This window comes from Diabrotica virgifera, chromosome 7, assembly GCF_917563875.1.
Source record: "Diabrotica virgifera virgifera chromosome 7, PGI_DIABVI_V3a".
In the NCBI taxonomy this organism is placed as follows: Eukaryota; Metazoa; Arthropoda; class Insecta; order Coleoptera; family Chrysomelidae; genus Diabrotica; species Diabrotica virgifera.
In genome coordinates, this window is record NC_065449.1 from 138,952,525 (window position 1) to 138,970,481 (window position 17,957).

At 32.1% G+C, this 17,957-nt stretch overlaps 1 protein-coding gene across 1 annotated transcript in view; it reads left to right on the top strand.

The window, feature by feature from the left end:
- LOC114333902 (uncharacterized) overlaps nt 1–13,821 on the top strand; it is a 51,843-nt gene extending 38,022 nt beyond the window's left edge. Inside the window, exons 2-3 of the mRNA XM_028283898.2 lie at nt 1,706–1,857; nt 13,088–13,821. Coding sequence (XP_028139699.1) covers nt 1,706–1,857; nt 13,088–13,358 — 423 coding nt within the window. The 3' untranslated portion in view covers nt 13,359–13,821. The remainder of the gene's footprint in view (nt 1–1,705; nt 1,858–13,087) is intronic.
- Nucleotides 13,822–17,957: the final 4,136 nt, after the last annotated feature.

The following is a 17,957-nucleotide window of genomic DNA, read 5'->3' on the forward strand; positions in this document are numbered from 1 at the left end:
GCGCTCATTGTTGATAATTAAAAATAACATCTTAGTAATCAAATACTGACAAAAATGTCTTCAGGATCTTGTAGAGGAGGCTTTAATCTTTAATTTGGTCAGTTTCTGATGATGAGTTGGTCAGTATGATTATTTTTAACTGAGTTATTAACCATTGAAAATAGTTATTTTCGCTCTTTTCATATTTTAAATCGCATTGAACTTGACAACAATCAATTTTAGAGAAAAATAACACGAGGCCTTTTTGCTGAGAATGACCCAAAGAATCTAAGAAAAATTTGTCCGAAGTGAAAAAATAATTTTTGTGAATTTGTTTAAAAAAATTGTTTAAATAATGTCTCAATAATTTCAAAATATTGCTTAAACAACACATCAAAAATTTATAGTGTACTTTCTTTTTTTATATTGTATGTATATTAGGTTTTTTCTATTTAAATAAAGATCTATCTATCTATCCAACAATTTTCCGACCGCGGTACCACTTGGCACCCTGTGGATTTGTTATAAGAACCTGTTGTTGAGTAAATTTGTGCAAAAAAATTAAAAAAATCAAATCGGAATAATTTACCTAACGGGAACGACGATACAGTCTGGACTATAAATATTTTAAAGGCAAACCACCTATTTACGATACTTCTTCATATTATCTGTGACGGATATTTCCAAATTCCAAAACACTTAGAACTGGCACCGCTTCCACCGCTGGGAACGCTGGCGGTGAACACAAATTTTGATTCAAATAGCACGTACTACAGAATTCTTTATCGGTATTACGGTAAGAGATTCACATATCTGCTCACTAGGTGGCTTTGGCCTGCCATCTATTAGGCGAATATAGCAATGGTCTCATTTTGTTCCATATCATTGGACAACTTCGCCAATACATCAATCAACGCTGGTAGTGAGTGGCCGGCTTAAGTTTGTCACAAAAACTGCAAAGGACACTGCACAAATCTTATGGAAAATATAATGTCACTCAAATTCAATAAAATTTACATGAATAGCTTCGTCTCGAAATTACGATCATTTTTTATCATTGTTCCAACTCGTGAATTTTTTATGATTAACTATTTAGATGGGAAGTAAGCCACAATTAAATTGATAAAATAATTTTATTAACGTTTCGAAGCCCAAATCGGGTTTCGTTGTCAAAATACAAAATACTACTAAAATAAACAAAAATATTGTTGTTAAGTAAAAAATTTGGGCTTCGAAACGCCAACAAAATTATTTTTTCAATTTAATTGTGGCTTATTTCCCATCTAAATAGTTAATCATAAAAATGCCACAAGGAAATAGCTTCAGAACTGAATTTTTTAATAACGGCGTAAATTGATATAAATACATCTAAAATCAACGGTTTAAGCTCTAATTGGCTTAGCTAACGATGGGTTTAAGCTGTTGTGAATAGCACTTAGACTAATAGTATTTATGAATGAAATTTTTACGGACTTCAAAAATGTGATTTCGATAAACTTTAATTACAATTATTATTCAAAATTAAGAGTTGGCGCAATGATATGAAATGATCATAAATTCGAGACGAGTCTATTCATGTAAACTGTATTGAATTTGAGTGACATTATATTATTTTCTATAATATGTGTGCGGTGTCCTTTATCTTTAAAAATAAATTTGTTAATAAATTATAGCCTGACTGATATAACTTAATATGTTCAATTTTGTGTGTCTTTCTTTTTTTTAGAGTAGATTTCAACGAATAGTTTTCTTTGCAGTGTGCATTGGACTTGGATTTTTATGTTTTTTGATGTCCTCAATATATATTCCTGTACTTGTGTTTAAAGCTAGAAAATTTGCATTGTTATTTACCCTAGGGAGCATATTTTTTGTTTTAGGGTAAGTTTTTAAAATTTTTTGGTAAACGTTTAAGTGTCGGGATATTGGCAAATTTTGTCAGTAAAAAATATAATCTTATACAGGATATTAGTAACTAAGCGCGACAAACTTCAGGGGCAATTCCGCATGAAAAAATAATTGACAGTTTGCTATTAGTCCTGTCGCCAGTGGGGGTACAACGGCCTCCTTAATTCAGATGAACTTACCCAAGTTTTTTTATGTATTTTGACCCGTAGAACACGAATTTTTTGGGTAACAGTCGATCCGGATGTCGATAAGATTGTTATAAACAAAGAACTTGAGGAATCACGTAACAGCAATTTTTCGCAAAACAAATTTCGCATTTTTTTGTATTTTTTGGGTCATTCTAAGCAAAAAATGTTTTTACAAGTTTTTTCGTAGGATGCATAGTTTTCGACATAAACGCGGTTGAACTTTCAAAAAATCGAAAAATTGCAATTTTTGAACCCGAATAACTTTTGATTGAAAAATAAAATGGCAATTCTGCTTACCGCATTTGCAAGTTCAAGTCAAATTCTATCGGTTGTAATTATTTTTAGTGTTAAAAATTAATTTTTTTATTGTTAAACAAATATAAACACATAGTGATTGAATGATGTTTTCAATGCATTTCTCATTTGAAATCGAACGAGTAGGCGCGCATACATACAATTTCTACGTAGATTACGTACATTAAAACGCATGCATTGGGCACGGGAAACACTATGTGTTTATAGCTTTGTTCAACAAATAAAAACTTAATTTTTAGCAATGAAAATAATCAAAACCGATAGAATTTGACTTGAACTTTCAAATGCAGTAAGCAGAATTGCTACTTTATTTTTTATTCAAAAGTTATTCGGGTTAAAAAATTGCACTTTTTCGATTTTTTGAAAGTTGAACTGAGGTTTCTCATTTGAAATCGAACGAGTAGGCGCGCATACATACAATTTCTACGTAGATTACGTACATTAAAACGCATGCATTGGGCACGGGAAACACTATGTGTTATATCTTTGTTCAACAAATAAAAACTTAATTTTTAGCAATGAAAATAATCAAAACCGATAGAATTTGACTTGAACTTTCAAATGCAGTAAGCAGAATTGCTATTTTATTTTTTATTCAAAAGTTATTCGGGTTAAAAAATTGCACTTTTTCGATTTTTTGAAAGTTGAACCGAGATTTATCTCGAAAACTGTGCATCCTACGAAAAAACTTGTAAGACCATTTTTTGCTGAGAATCACCCAAAAAATACAAAAAAATGTTTCGTTTTGCGAAAAATCGCTGTTATGTAATTCCTCAAGTTCTTTGTTTATAACAATCTTATCGACATCCGGATCAACTGTTACCCAAAAAATTCGTGTTCTACGGGCCAAAATACATAAAAAAACTTGGGTAAGTCCATCTGAATTAAAGAGCCCGTTGTGCCCCCCTGGCGACAGGACTATATATACCTACATATTTATACTTATATGTCCACAAATGCTTAGTTTCCCAGATATGATGTTTTAAAATTTTTCCTACAAACTATATATTTATTGCTCTAAAATCAGCTGATATAAGTAAACAAATGAAATTCGGTGAGTTTTATTGCTATTGCGCATTTTTTTTTAAATAAAATTAGTAGTTTTATATTCATCATTGGTGCATGTACTGGTAATGGTTTCATTTTTTTTAATGAAAAAAAAATATTACACCACTGAGATATATCAAATTAAAAATCATTTTTTAATTCCTTGTTTAGTTTGTGGCAAAAAATCTCCCTTATATATTTTTTCAGTTTTTATGCAAACATAATGCATTCTTAATCATATTTTTCATTTCTTTAATACATCGTCTAGTAGACTACTATCAGCAATGATAAGTTATCATGTTTCGCAGCTGTTAAAATTTATCTAATGTTAAATACAAAATTAGTGTTCCTTTATTATTGCTTTTAGTTTTGTTGTAACATTATTTTTAGTAATTACCTATTTTTTCTTTTATGAAAATAATAGAAAATTTTACTATGGTCTGTTTTTAAACCAGGAGTAGTAATTCAAATTTACCGCGCCGTAATGCTTGTTTGTAATTGGTCCAACCGCAGGCAAGTTTACTCCACTGTTATACACTAATTTATTAAATGAATATGTATATTAAATTATATCGCACACCTAGTTCAATTTTGCCACAACTGCAAAAAATTCGAATTTTGGGTTAAGGCTGTAAAATATTGCCTATACAGTGCTAGTCAAAAGTCCGTACCCCCCCTCTTATCTTTTGAACGGTTATATCTATAATAGTGAAATTTGGAGGGATGAAATAAACGGACGTAAGCTTCTTAACTAGTCATGACAGGTGACGTAATAGTGACAGATGACGTTACAGAGCCACTGTGACCGATAATTTTAAATGGGACCTTGTGGCAAGTGATACTTTGTTTGAAAGGTATTCAAAATACCTATTCAGTCATACTATTTTTTTTGGGTTTATGTTGATTTTGATTTTGGTGAATAAATTAAATAAATATAATATTGTAGTTTCGCATTTAATTAATAAAAATTCAAATGTCCGCCTATGGTTTTTTTGTCAAAAAAGTTGATGTTTTTCAATTCTCTAGTAGTTTTTACGTCAACGTCAACCTTTTTGACAAGTAATCATAGGTGGGATTTTGAATTTTAATTAATTAAGTTCGAAACTACAATTTTGTATTTATTTTATTTATTCATCAAAATTAGCTTTAACTCAAACAAAATTAGTATGACTGATTAGGTATTTTCAATACCTTTCAAACAAGGTATCACTTGCCATAAGGTCCCATTTAAAATTATCTGTCACAGTGACCCTGTAAAGTCAACTGTCACTATTACGTCACCTATCATGACTAGTTAAGAAGTTTATGTCCGTTTATTTCCTTCCTCCGAATTTCACTATTATAGGTATAACCGTTCAAAAGATACGAGGGGGGGTACGGACTTTTGACTAGCACTGTATAATGGCCCATCTAATGCAATACAGCCTGAACTAAAATATTGTTTTGGATAAGTATAAAGTAAGTTACTTCGGTATTTCACTGTAGGGTTTTTGGAGGTTTTGAAAATGCAATATGGCCATAACTGGGAGATGTGGCGATAATATACACTGCCACAATACAACCGATGTAATTCAATACGTTCAATACGGCCACAACTGCAAAAATCAAGAGAGATGTGGCGATAATATACACTGCCACAATACAACCGATATAATTCAATACGGCCACAACTGCAAAAATCAATTGATTTTTTCATTATATTGCCGCCCTATCTCCTAGGTATCGTTTTATAAATGACTTTCTTCACAATGCAATATCGCCATAACTATCAAAATAATAATAACGTTTTATTTTTAATAAATTGTAATAAGATCCAGCCAATAAGTGTATAATTTGCTACCTAAATTGTAATTTTGAAGCCAGTCATTCTCAAAATAAACTATTTACAGGGCAAAACGCGTTTACTACAGAACGTTTTGCTCATTTCTCGAGAATATTGTATTTTGCACTTGTGGCACTATTGAACTAGGTGTGCGATATAATGAATTTATTAAATTTTGACATTTTGGCATTTCATAGCTTAATTAAGTTAGAGCAGCGTTTTTTGAGTTTTCTGCGTTATTCCTTTAATTTTTGGATTTTTAGTCTGCTTTTATATAAAAACCAGTTATTTTTAGAACTCTTTAGCGACATTAGTATAATATAATATTTATGTACTACCGTCGAAGACCGACATGATCAACCACAAAAGAAGGTCTTTTTAGTTTATACCTCTTGGTTTAAAAACAAACCATACCCCTAGTTGATTTAAACCCCAATTAAATTGTAACATGTCCTAGAATTGCGAACCTATTGAATGTAAGCAACTTAACTATATTTAAAATTCTTAAAGAAGATCAATTGAATTGTGTATTGTTAAAAGCGGGTAAGCGCCATTTTCTACTTTTTGAGTTATAGTGCAATACCCTTCTCTTTATATATGCGCGTCAAGTACTGCGAAACTGTATTTAACACCAAATGATGCAAATATAGAAAGAGAGAAGGGTTTTTTACTATAACTCGAAAAGTAAAAAATTGCCCTTACCTCCCTTTTAACAATAAACGATTCAGTTGTATCCTTTATAGCTAACTTACAGGTCTACTACGAATGAACGAAGGCTCTGCTGCTTAGAATCGGAAGAGATGAGGGGGTGGTTCTTTGTGGGGTGTGTCCTAATATTTTCTTATTAGCTTAGAAATAGATAATATAGAAATGACAACATAAATACTTAATAAGATACTGGGCACCATTAAATACTAAGACAATTGAATACGAAACATACATAAAACTTGAAAAAAAAGATAACTCAGGTAAAAAAAAATTATTAAAAAAGTATAGTTATCACAAAATACATATACATTTACCTAAATATAAATACATATAATATGACCTACCTTATTCTTACTTAGTTGATCGTACTCAATTGTTGCTTAAGATAACAAAAGAAACAAGAGAAGGGAATGAGATAATAATTAATAACCAAAACATTATTGCAAATGAATCAAATTTATTAAAATTAAATAAAAAGGAAATATAATGGACCTCTTGCAGATGTTACAACTTAAGAGTCCATTTATTACAAAAAAATAAAGAAAGGTTTACATGTTTCAAATACCTTGTTTGTCAGAGATCGTTCTGTCCCTATTCTTCGCTGTTACGACACCAAGGTGCTGTCCAAGGCACTCATTTTTCACTAAATTTACATAAAAAGTACAATATTGGTTATTTCCACGAAAAGATTCAGCAAAACTCGCAAAAAATATAACTAGCCTTAATACTTGGCTCTTTTCACAAATTGGCACCCCAACTTGACGAGGAACTCCACTGAACTTAAACTTCTCAAGAACTCTATGGAACCGCCGCAGGCGGCTCTTCCGAGGCTTCACCAGGAACTTGAACTAGAAACTGTCCCTATTAAACTCCTCTAAGAACTGAATTCAACTCCCTAACTAACACTGCTCGTTCCAACAGAGCTGGCGCCTCCTCTTTCACCATCATAGGATCTCTATCCAATTAAAAAAATCAAATATTCATTCTACTCACTACAAACCAATAAAAGAAATTAAAATATCTTCCCAACCACACCCACTTGGGCAGCCTTTAAAGCATTTGACCAATCAAAAAAAAAAGGATAATCAGAAAGCTTGTACAACATCTGATTCCCACAAGAATGCTGAGTCCACGAAATTGCACATGTGGTTTGTTGACTGCTAACTAAAAAAGCATTCAATGCTTATATAAATAATTCCAGTTTAAAATAAACACTTGTCCATCTTTCTGACGCTTGTCTGTAACTAAGTTCTTTTGTCGGCTCAATCGGATCTAAACACATGATGGAATTTGAACATTTCAAAGGAAAAATATAAAGCATAATAGATATTCATATGCCTATCTTAATTCAGATATAAATTTGTGAGAAAATTTACGGTTTTCAAATGCGGACTAATAGACTGACAAAATAGAACTTCTACTATACCGGGGGCGTTCAATACATACGGTCTTATAATTAAAAAAATAAGGGATGAAACGATCATGATTTTGACACCGTTTCAATCTTACCTTAGTTGCCTACAAGAAAAGTTACCTATTCTTTAAAAAAATCCTCTAGAAAGAAAACACTAATGGCAATATGCGCATTAACCTGGTACAAATAATTGGCCTGCTCGATTACCATATTTAAATCCTCTATATGTTTGTATTTGAGGTTCTTAGCCCCCAGGCTTTCTGTTGTCCCTAGTTTATTTAACTCACATCAAAAATGTTGATGACATGAGGAACCGAATTATTACAGGCTGAAGAAAATAAGAAATACTCAAGAAATATTTATGAAAATACGTCAATCAATGAGGCAAATATTTGAACCTTGTGTCACATCTAGCGGAAGTCATTTTGAACATTTGTTGTAGCTTTGGACCTCTTTTAAAATTTTATTAGTGTTACTTTCAGTTATTGTTCTGGTTTGTTAGATAGTTCTTGGTAATGTATTAGAGAAATGAAAAGTACATGTTGATGTTTTCTTTTTCGCTAAAAGGCTCAAAATTGAAATATTTTTTTGTCAAAAATTAAATGAGTAATTCAAAAATGATTTTTTGTTTGAAATATTTCATTTTCTCGTTTTTAAGATACAGGGCATTGACATTTTTCTTACAAAATGAAGATTTATTTATTGCTCTAAAACTGATTGAGATATGAAAATAACATTTGGTGGATTTTGAGAGGTAGTTATTGCGCACTTTGACATACAATTTTATATTCAACATTGGCACACATACTGGCACTGGTCTGAATTTTTTTAAAGAAAAGAATATTTCACATTCTTTCCAGTCCTAACTGTTTAGTAAATTTAGTATCATTGTTTTGCTAGGTTTGGTAAATTTTGACTGACTGGGAGTGGCTGACAAATTACTATACGCTCTGAGCTTCGCTGGTGTCGCTCCTAGCGGACTACTAATTCAACTTCACCGGTAATTTTTAAATTTATTATTTAATTGTTATCGCTTAATATTTACAACGCAAAAAAGTAATTAAATTGTAATCGATTTTTTTAAGATTTTGCTAATCATTTTGACGTTCTATTGATAAAATATGAATTTCTTACTTCGGATACTCTCACAATTATCGTGTAGATGGCGCTAAGATTAATAGATTAATTTATAATTTATAATTCAGTATTTAAAACGTAAGTATAATTAAAATAAAAATATATACCACAGCTTTGACCAACTAATATTTTTTATAATTAATGTTTTTAATTTTAAATTAATCACTTTGACATTTATGTCAAATTTCCGGTAAAGGTTTACAGACTTGTCACTACTGGCGCTCGCGAATTTGTAAATATCCCCTCCACGTACGAGCTCACAGCGTATAGCCAATATTAGTTGCAACTTAAAAACACAGTTTATTAATAAAATAAAACTGCATCAATTTAAACAAAAGTTTAAATATTTGGTTTTGAAATTTTCAATTTTCATTTGCCAAAAGATTCCCTGCTGGATGGATTATAATAAATTTCATCACAATGTGTCTCTCTAATTTTGAAAGTTGTTAAATGTGAAGTTTTATTTTTGTGGTAAACTATTGGTTATATTGTTTTTAAGTTAGGTTTTAATGATTATCCAGTATGATATATACAGGGTGTTACTAGATAATTGCAACAAACATCAGCCGGTTTCTGAAATTCTGCTTGAAAAAGTAATGACAGTTTACCATATAAATGTATGTTCACAAATGCTTTTGCCCGTTCGTATGCACATCAATCATGAGGATGCTACTGACTATAATATAAGCAATTTGTATTCACTGATGAGCGCGCTAATAACCGGCAAAATAACGCAAAAGATGGACAACATAATGCGTTGTGAAATAAAAAAAAAAAAATATTAGAGGTGGCAAATTATCGGTATTAACCTATAAAACATTATCACTTACGATAGTTTCCCAACTTTAGTCGTTAGCTAAGAGCAAGTTGACTTTATTCATACGTATGACGTTGTAACATTGACATTTTTTTAATTTTAAATCATTTTGACGGAGCTGTTAGAACGAATAGAATGAGTGAGTTTGGAAGCAAGGCTATCCATAAATAAATCAAAAACGAAAGATTATGATTAATGAGTTAATAATTTTACTTTAATTTTTAAAATATTTTTATTTAAAAACTAAATTAAATTAAACAGGCACAGTTTTCCCATTCCCTTATGCAAAAAATATTCAGATACTACCTTGTCATATTTTGACGTTTATTGTAAGTTTATTGTAAGTTTATTGTAAGTTTATTGTAAGAAACTATTGTAAGAGGTCATGTTTTATAAGTTTATACCGATAATTTCCCAACTCTACTAGTTTCATCTACTTTCCATTTCACAACGCATTATGTTCTCCATCTTTTCCGTTAGTTGGCCGGTTATTAGCACGCTCATCACTGTATAGTGTACATCTTGTTTAGCGATATATTTCTAAGTGTTCAACAGTTTTGGAAATCATGTCTACATAATAAAGTTCAAAGTGATTACAGCTGGTTTTTTTATTGGTGAAAGATTAGAACCAACTAAATCAAAACAAAATGAAAATTGAAATTAAAATTAAGAAAACTATTTTTTTTTTTAACTAAGTTAATGGCACTGGCATAGCCAAAAGGCCAGTCATGTTTTCTTATAGTTTTATCAACCATTGCTTACTTACATTTATATACGTGGTACATTGAGTAACAATAATTTGTATAAAATACAATAATATTGTGTTAGTAAATGCCTAAAGAAAACTAATCGTAACATAAAAAAAAAACAAATGAAATGTTTGCTAAAATAAACCTGCCATGAATTATAAACCTACAATATTATAGTACTGCCAACGTGCCAACATTCAAATAACTGATGTAAATGTTAAACAAAATTAAAACCTGAAATCACGAAAGTTCAAATGGATTATAAGTGGATGGTCAGGCCCGGTCCCAGGGGTGGGCGAACTGGGCGGCCTCCCGGGCGGCAAATTTTAGAGGACAGCCAATTTTTTAAAGTGAAGAAATAATAAATTATGTTTTATATTATAAAAAATCAATATTATGAACAAGAGCGGCAAAAATGCAACTGGAAAAAGGAGAATTAAATAAGTTAAACAATAACAATTGCAAGGCTCGTTTGACGGGAAATCGACAATACCGCATTCTTATTCATTACTTAAGAATAGTGGAATCAGAACTAAATTAAATTCGCTAAAATTTACCTAAAATTAAATGTACTAAAAATGAATATAATAATTGGAAACATATGGCTGAAGCTTTGTCCAGCCACGCTAAGTCTCCAGCTCATCTACAGTCACAGCGACAGTGGGTAGAACTAGCAATTAGACTAGAATCTGGCAAAACCATAGACGAAGAAACACAAAACGTTCTAAATTCAGAAACTCGTCATTGGAAAAATGTAATAGAACAACTTATATCAATAATACAGTTCTTGGCACAACAGTGTCTTCCTTTGAAAGGCGATTCTAATAAACTTTTTCATCGCAACAATGGCAATTTTTTAAAGTTTGTTGGGTTCTTTGAAAAATTTGATGTTGTTTTACAAGAGAACAAGGATTGGTAGTAACAGGCAGCTTCCCACTACTTGGGAAAACGTATTCAAAACGAAGTTACTAAGCTCCTCCGTGACCAAATTAAAAATAAAATTTTAAACTTTTTGAAATCAGCAAAGTATTATAGCATAATTTTAGATTGTACACCTGATATTTCTGGGGAGAACAAATGATTATTATTGTATATTTTGTCGATTAAGCTTCCTGTGCACAAAGTGTTAACATTGCAAAACATTTTCTTGGATTTGTGCCTGTACTGGAAACCGCTAGCTTGGGACTTACAGTAGTTATTTTGCAAAAACTGAATGAACTGGGAATACCTTTGCAAGATATGAGAGGACAAGGGTATGATAATGGGGCAAACACGAAAGGGAAGAACTTTTTGTCCCATTTTCTAGTCATTCACTCAACTTAGTCGTGAACGATGCTGCTTAATCCTCACAGTTTGCAGTTTCTTTCTTTTCCTTAGTGATAAAAATTTACAACTTTTTCTCAGCATCTAGGTATTCATCGTTGAGCTATACTGAAAAATCATATTTCTAGCACAACATTGAAACTTTTGTCCAAATCTAGATGATACTTTCCCATTGTACCACATTGTGAGAAATTGATGCAATTACTCCGATCAGATACCAAATTGAAGAAATCTACGATGCTCTTGTAAAGATCACTATCAATAAAAACAACGATAAAATGGTTGCTCTGCTCATGAGGCAAGCTGTTTGGCAAATCAAATCCGTGATTTTACTTTTCTTTGCTATATGGTAAAATTTTCTTTACATATACATTTTACTTCACATCAACGTAGTCAGCAAATCACTGCAGAGTATTGATATGGGAATGTATCAGCTGTCAGTTTATTAGAAAAAGTGGAAATCCATTTTAAATCTCTCACAAGTGATTTAAAATTCCAGGGCTATTTAATAGACGCAAAAGAGCTAGCATTAAAGTTAGAAATTGAGAACCCGAAAATCGGAGGCACAGTAATAGCAAGAAAGAGGAAAGTAAAAAAGCAATTTGGCTATGAGGCTGAAGATGAAAGTATGGACCTAGGTCCAGAGACACGATATAATGTTGACGTCTATTTTAAATTTATAGACACAACGGTTAATGCATTAAGTGATAGATTTTTGCAAATTAAGAGCCATGGTGAAATTTTTGAGTTTTTGTACGACATAAACCAAATTAAGGATATGACTGCTAGTGATTTATCAGATAAACGTTTTAAGTTCTTTAATTTTTGATGAGTCAAAAGTTCTAAATTATGCTGATCTAAAAGATGAACTTAACGTACTTTCCACGATTGTGAAACCCAAGAGTACACCTCTAGATACCCTGAAAATGATTAGAGAGTATGATTTTGATTTCGCACCCAAGTAAGTGTTGCTTTAAAGATTTTATTAACCCTACCAGTGACAGTGGCCTCTAGAGAGAGAAGCTTTTCAAAGCTAAAACTAATAAGAAAGTACTTAAGATTAACTTTGTCCCAGAAACGTTTGAGTGCTCTAGCGACAATCTATATTGAACACGAAATAGCTGAGTCCCTGGATCTTGAGAAAATATTAAAAGACTTTCTCCGTGCCAAGGCAAGAATAGTGCTACTTACTTAAAAACGTAAGTGTGTAATTATGGATATGCATAGTGAGTTTTTGGATATTAAAGCATGTTAATATATAGTTATGTAGTAAAATTTCATGAAAATATTGCAAATGTGGTTTTAAGCTTGCATCGTTCAAATAAAGTGGAAAATGGCGTATTAAATAATTTATCACAAAGCACACATCAATAAAAATACAATCTTGGCGATAGCTGAAGGAAGGTTGTTACGTTGTTAGTCTTGGATCTACACGGAGGCGGGGGAGAGGGGGCAGCTTGCCCAGAGCGGCAAAATCCCTAGGGCTGGGCCTATGGATGGTATTTCACTTTATATTCTACTGCATACCAGGTTCGATGTTAAATAAATAACAGTTTTTTTGGGTATTAGGTATATGAAAATATTTAAATTAAAAAAAAAAATCCGAATAAAATATATTTTCCCGAAATTTAAACAATGTTTGGTGTATTACAATATTTAGTAAATTAATCATTATATTTTTAGATTCTTTTTCCTATGGGGTCCGCTTGCATTTATAAGATACATGTTTGCAAGAGAAAGACTACTAGTAACCGTAACTTATGGAGGAAGTTTAGCCGCCACTTTATTCTGCGCTCTACATCTTCAGAATTTACCATTTACAATTCTTTTTGCTGTGTTACAAATAGTTTCACTTCTTTGGAGTTTAATAGCGATTATACCTGGTGGAACAAGTGGACTTTCTTTTACTAAAAAAGTATTATGTCGTTCATCTATGAGCAGCTTGCCAATTTAAATATACAATGAGTGCGGTAATAACCGGCAAAATAACAGAAGAGACGGAAAACATAATACGCTGTGGAATAAAAAGAGATAAAACTAGTAGAGATGGGAAATTATCAATGGAAACCTATAAACTTACATTATATTGATAGTTTCACACCTTTAGACGTATCAGTGTTAAACTGTCATAGGATAATTTTGTAAAATTTTATAAATTTTATAAAATTCCCCTGTCATAGTGGCAGTTGCCAAACTCCTCCGATACGTCCAAAGGTGTGAAACTATCAATATAATGTAAATTTATAGGTTTCTATTAATAATTTTCCGCCTCTACTAGTTTCATCTCTTTTTATTTCACAAAGTATTATGTTTTCTGTCTTTTGCGTTATTTTGCCGGTTCTTAGTGCACTCATCACTGTATTATATGTATATGTATATATTTGACTGTAAAAAATAGACATAGCTATTAATAAGTATGTATTAATTTATTTTAACAAAAATAATATAAATCACAAACTAGTAGTTATTTGCGGTTAGGTTAAACAGTTTCAAGTGTCAGAAGGGGATTTCAAATAAAGGACAATAAACAAACTTAATATTAATGCGTCTGCACAGTCATGAGCGCACTAATAACCGGCAAAATAACGCAAAAGATGGAAAACATATTATGTTTTGAGATAAAAAGAGATGAACCTAGTGGAGGTGTTAAATTTAGCGATAGTAACTTATAGATTGGCATTATATTGATTGTTTTCCACCTCTAGACGTATCGGACGAGTTTGAGAAATGCCACTGTCACAGTGACAGTTTTAGTTGACATACTCCACTGATACGTCTAAAGATGGGAAACAATCAATATAATGTCAATTTATATGTTACTGTCGCTATAGATTTAACCTATCCGAATCTATAGATTTAACCTATCCGAATCAGATCTTTGCGATTGCAATGGATATGTTGACGATATTAATCATTGGTTGTTTGGATGCAAACATAATGATGTTGCAATTAAGTTTTTGATGCACAATCTGGTTCAAGAAGAAATACCTTTCCCACAAAATAATGCTTCTCTTTTATATTTGTCTCGTAGAAATTCTAAAATTAAACAAATCATCTGGGAGTTTTTAAAAAGGACTAAGAGGAAAATTTAACTTGCACTGAATGAGTCCGGTTGAATGTGTTTTAATAAAATAATTATTGTTTTTTATGTTTATCCTTATTATGTAATATTGTCTCCCTGTGAAAGTTCATTAAGTAGATTTTGCAGGGAGGTAATAAGAATAGAATTGTATAAAAGTTTATATTGAAAAAATTAAAAAAAAAAAATTATACAAAAAAATATGTATACAAAAAAAAATGTATAAAAAAAATTAAATCTTATTAAAAAAAAAGTATAATAAATTATAAAAAAATAAAAAAGAGAAAAAAAAATTAAAAACACAAAGAGGGTGTAAACCTCCGCGGGGTTGATCCGGGTTGAAGCCTTATCGCTGTGTAAAAAAAAAACATATATTTATTAGCATTTAGTATTAGTATTTAGTATTAGCATGTAGTTTTTTTTGTCGATTTAATTATTTGTAAATTAATTTAAGTTGGTTAGGGCCATGAATGAGGAGTATACCTACTGGTCAATTAAATGTTTCCACTTCTACATATGTATGTATGTATGTGCGTGCATAAGTATTATATGTGCGCACATGTACCTAATGTATTATGTAATGCAATGTATTATATTTGGAATATTGTAGCAAACAGTAATTTATTATCTATCGTGGCTGAATGGATCAAGTAATCCAAAGCCAATAAGAAAGAAAAAAAAATGTTACTGTCGCTAAATTTAACAACTCGACCAGCTTTATTTCTTTTTATCTCACAATTTAATATGTTTTCCATCTTTCGTGCTATTTTGTCGGTTATTAGCGCGCTCATCACGGTAGGTATATGTATATTAGTATCTACCTGTTTATAAAAACAAGGGAAATATAAATATATCAATTCACAAACTATAGGGCATAGGGCCATAAAACTACGTGGTCATAGGATGAAAATATGGTAGAGAATAATTATTGATAGAAAGATACATAACGAAACCAAAAGATCTGATAATTGGTTTGGTTTTATACAAGGCAGATCAACAACAGATTAAGTTTTCATTATAAGGCAGCTAATGAAAAAATACAGGAATAAACAAACAAACCCTTATATTCATTGATCTTGAGAAAGCATATGATAGAGTTCCTCGAGAGGTTCTTTAGTGGACACTCAATAAGAAAGGAGTCCTTGGTGAATATGTCAATATTGTGAGAGACCTGCATGAGGGAGTAACAGCTAGTATTCGAACAGATGTGGGAGATGCTGATAAATTTCAGATGAAAGTAGGATTTCGCCCGAGACTCGGTACTTAGTCCTTATTTATTCTCATTAGTAATTTTGGATCAGATAACAGCGAAACTATAGGGTAACATTCCCTGGTGCTTAATGTATGACGATGTGGTAGTGTTAGTAGAAAATAGTGAAAGTGACATTCTTCGAACAAAAATTGGAACAGTCGAGACAAGCTCTTGAGGAAAAAAAGATTTAAAATTTAGTTGGACAAAAACAGAGCATTTGGAATGTTCATTTAAAGATAGATATACTAAAGGGTGATTCATTTAGAGGTACTTTTTTCGGTGAGGATTTGTTGGGAGATCGTGCATGAATGGTATCACCTAAAGTTGCTTTCTTATTCAGTATTGTTTGACATATCGTCCTAGAAAGACTTAACTCTGCACAACGTCTAGAAATTATTTAGCTGTATTACGAAAAAAGGCGTTCAATGAGGAATGTGTTTCGTGCGCTTAGAGCAAAACAATGTTTTCTGATGAGGCTCGTTTTTGGCTTATGAGGACGTGAATAAACAAAATGCCCGTATTTGGGTTAATGAGCAACCCAAAGAGGTTCAAGAGTTGCCAATACATTCAGAAAAAACCACTGTTTGGTGTGATTTATGGGCCGGTGTCATCGTCGGTCCATGTCTCGGACCGGCCAGAATATCACTGTGAATGTAGACCATTATCGCGCCATGATAACGGACTATTTGGTACCAGAAATTGAAGTTCGTAGTTTAAGTGACATTTGGTTCCAAAAATATGGCGCCAACTGCCATACATCCCGTGAAAGCATGGCTTTACTGAGAAAACGGGTCAATGAGCAATTTATTTCACGCTTTGGACCAGTGACTTGGCCGCCTATATTCTGTGAGATCACACGTCTAGTCGTTTTCTTCTGGGGCTACCTCAATTCCAAAGTCTACATGAATAAGCCGGCTACGATTGAGGCATTGGAGGCAAGTATTACTCGAGTCACTGGTCAAATACCAATCGAAAAGCTCGAAAGCGTCATCGAGAATTAGACCTTCAAAATGGACCGTCTTAACCGCAGGCATGGTCAACATTTGAAAGAAATTATCTTTAAGAAGTAATTGTAAAGAATGGTTCTTTTTTACGACAATAAAGATTTTCAAATAAAATTAATTTTTTTCTTTGTTTTTTCTTTTTGAAAAAAGTACCTCTAAATGAATCACCCTTTACAAATACAACGAAATCTGTGGATAGTGAAATCATCATGAAAAGTAATAGTCTTAAATACCTAGTGTCGGTATTACAGAGTAATGGGAAAATAGATGGAGATGCATGCAGTAGAATTACAGTTAGATCATATGTGAAATGGAAGGGAGCGAGTAGTGTGTTGTGTGACAAGAAATCTCAATGAAGTTGAAGGGAACATTCTATAAAACAGTCATATAACGTCAGCTATGATGTAAAAAACTGAATATTCGAGAGTTAAAAAGAAAGGGGAAGAACGAATGCATGTGGCAAAAATAAGAATGTTTAGTGAAGTTACAAAAAATAATACAATTAAGAACGAGTATATCAGTGAAAGTCTAGAGGGGTGGCACCAATTGATGCCAAAGTGATAGCATCGCTTAAGACGGTTTGGTCATGTTCTAGAATTACTGATCTGCGGGTTCCTCTAAATAGTAGGAGAGGAAGACCTGAAGGGAGACGCTTAGGCAAGACATGTCATTCAAGGGGATTGATGTTTATATTATCTAAGATAGAAACTTATGGAGAAATGTAATGAGGGTAGTCGACGCTGCATAAGAATAAAGGAACATATAATGATGATTAGCAAAGTATGGAGTACTTAAGCCACTTCCTCTACTCCCACTCTGATGTCACGAGCCACGCCCCAATATGGTCGTCCTCTTCTTTTCGACTGTTACAGTTCTTTTTGTCTTTCAAATCTTTATTTCCGTTAGCTGTCATGTCAACTGCCTATTCTTTTTTCAGTGTGTCAATTCCGTGTGTCGTCTTTTTTTCCGTTTGTCAAATCGAAACATCACATCGGAGGCGGCACAAAAGCGAACCTAATCTTGACATGATGCTATCAGATTTTATTGTTTTCTTAAAATTAACGTGCCCCAACTTAATAAGGTCTAAGGCTACCTCTGTTAATTCTCCAAATTACAATACATATCTCTAAACACTTCAGCCTTCCTAAAATTATATACGGTTCGCAACCATACACTATTCGAAACATGTTAAACGTTACAAACGTATCTTCGAACGTC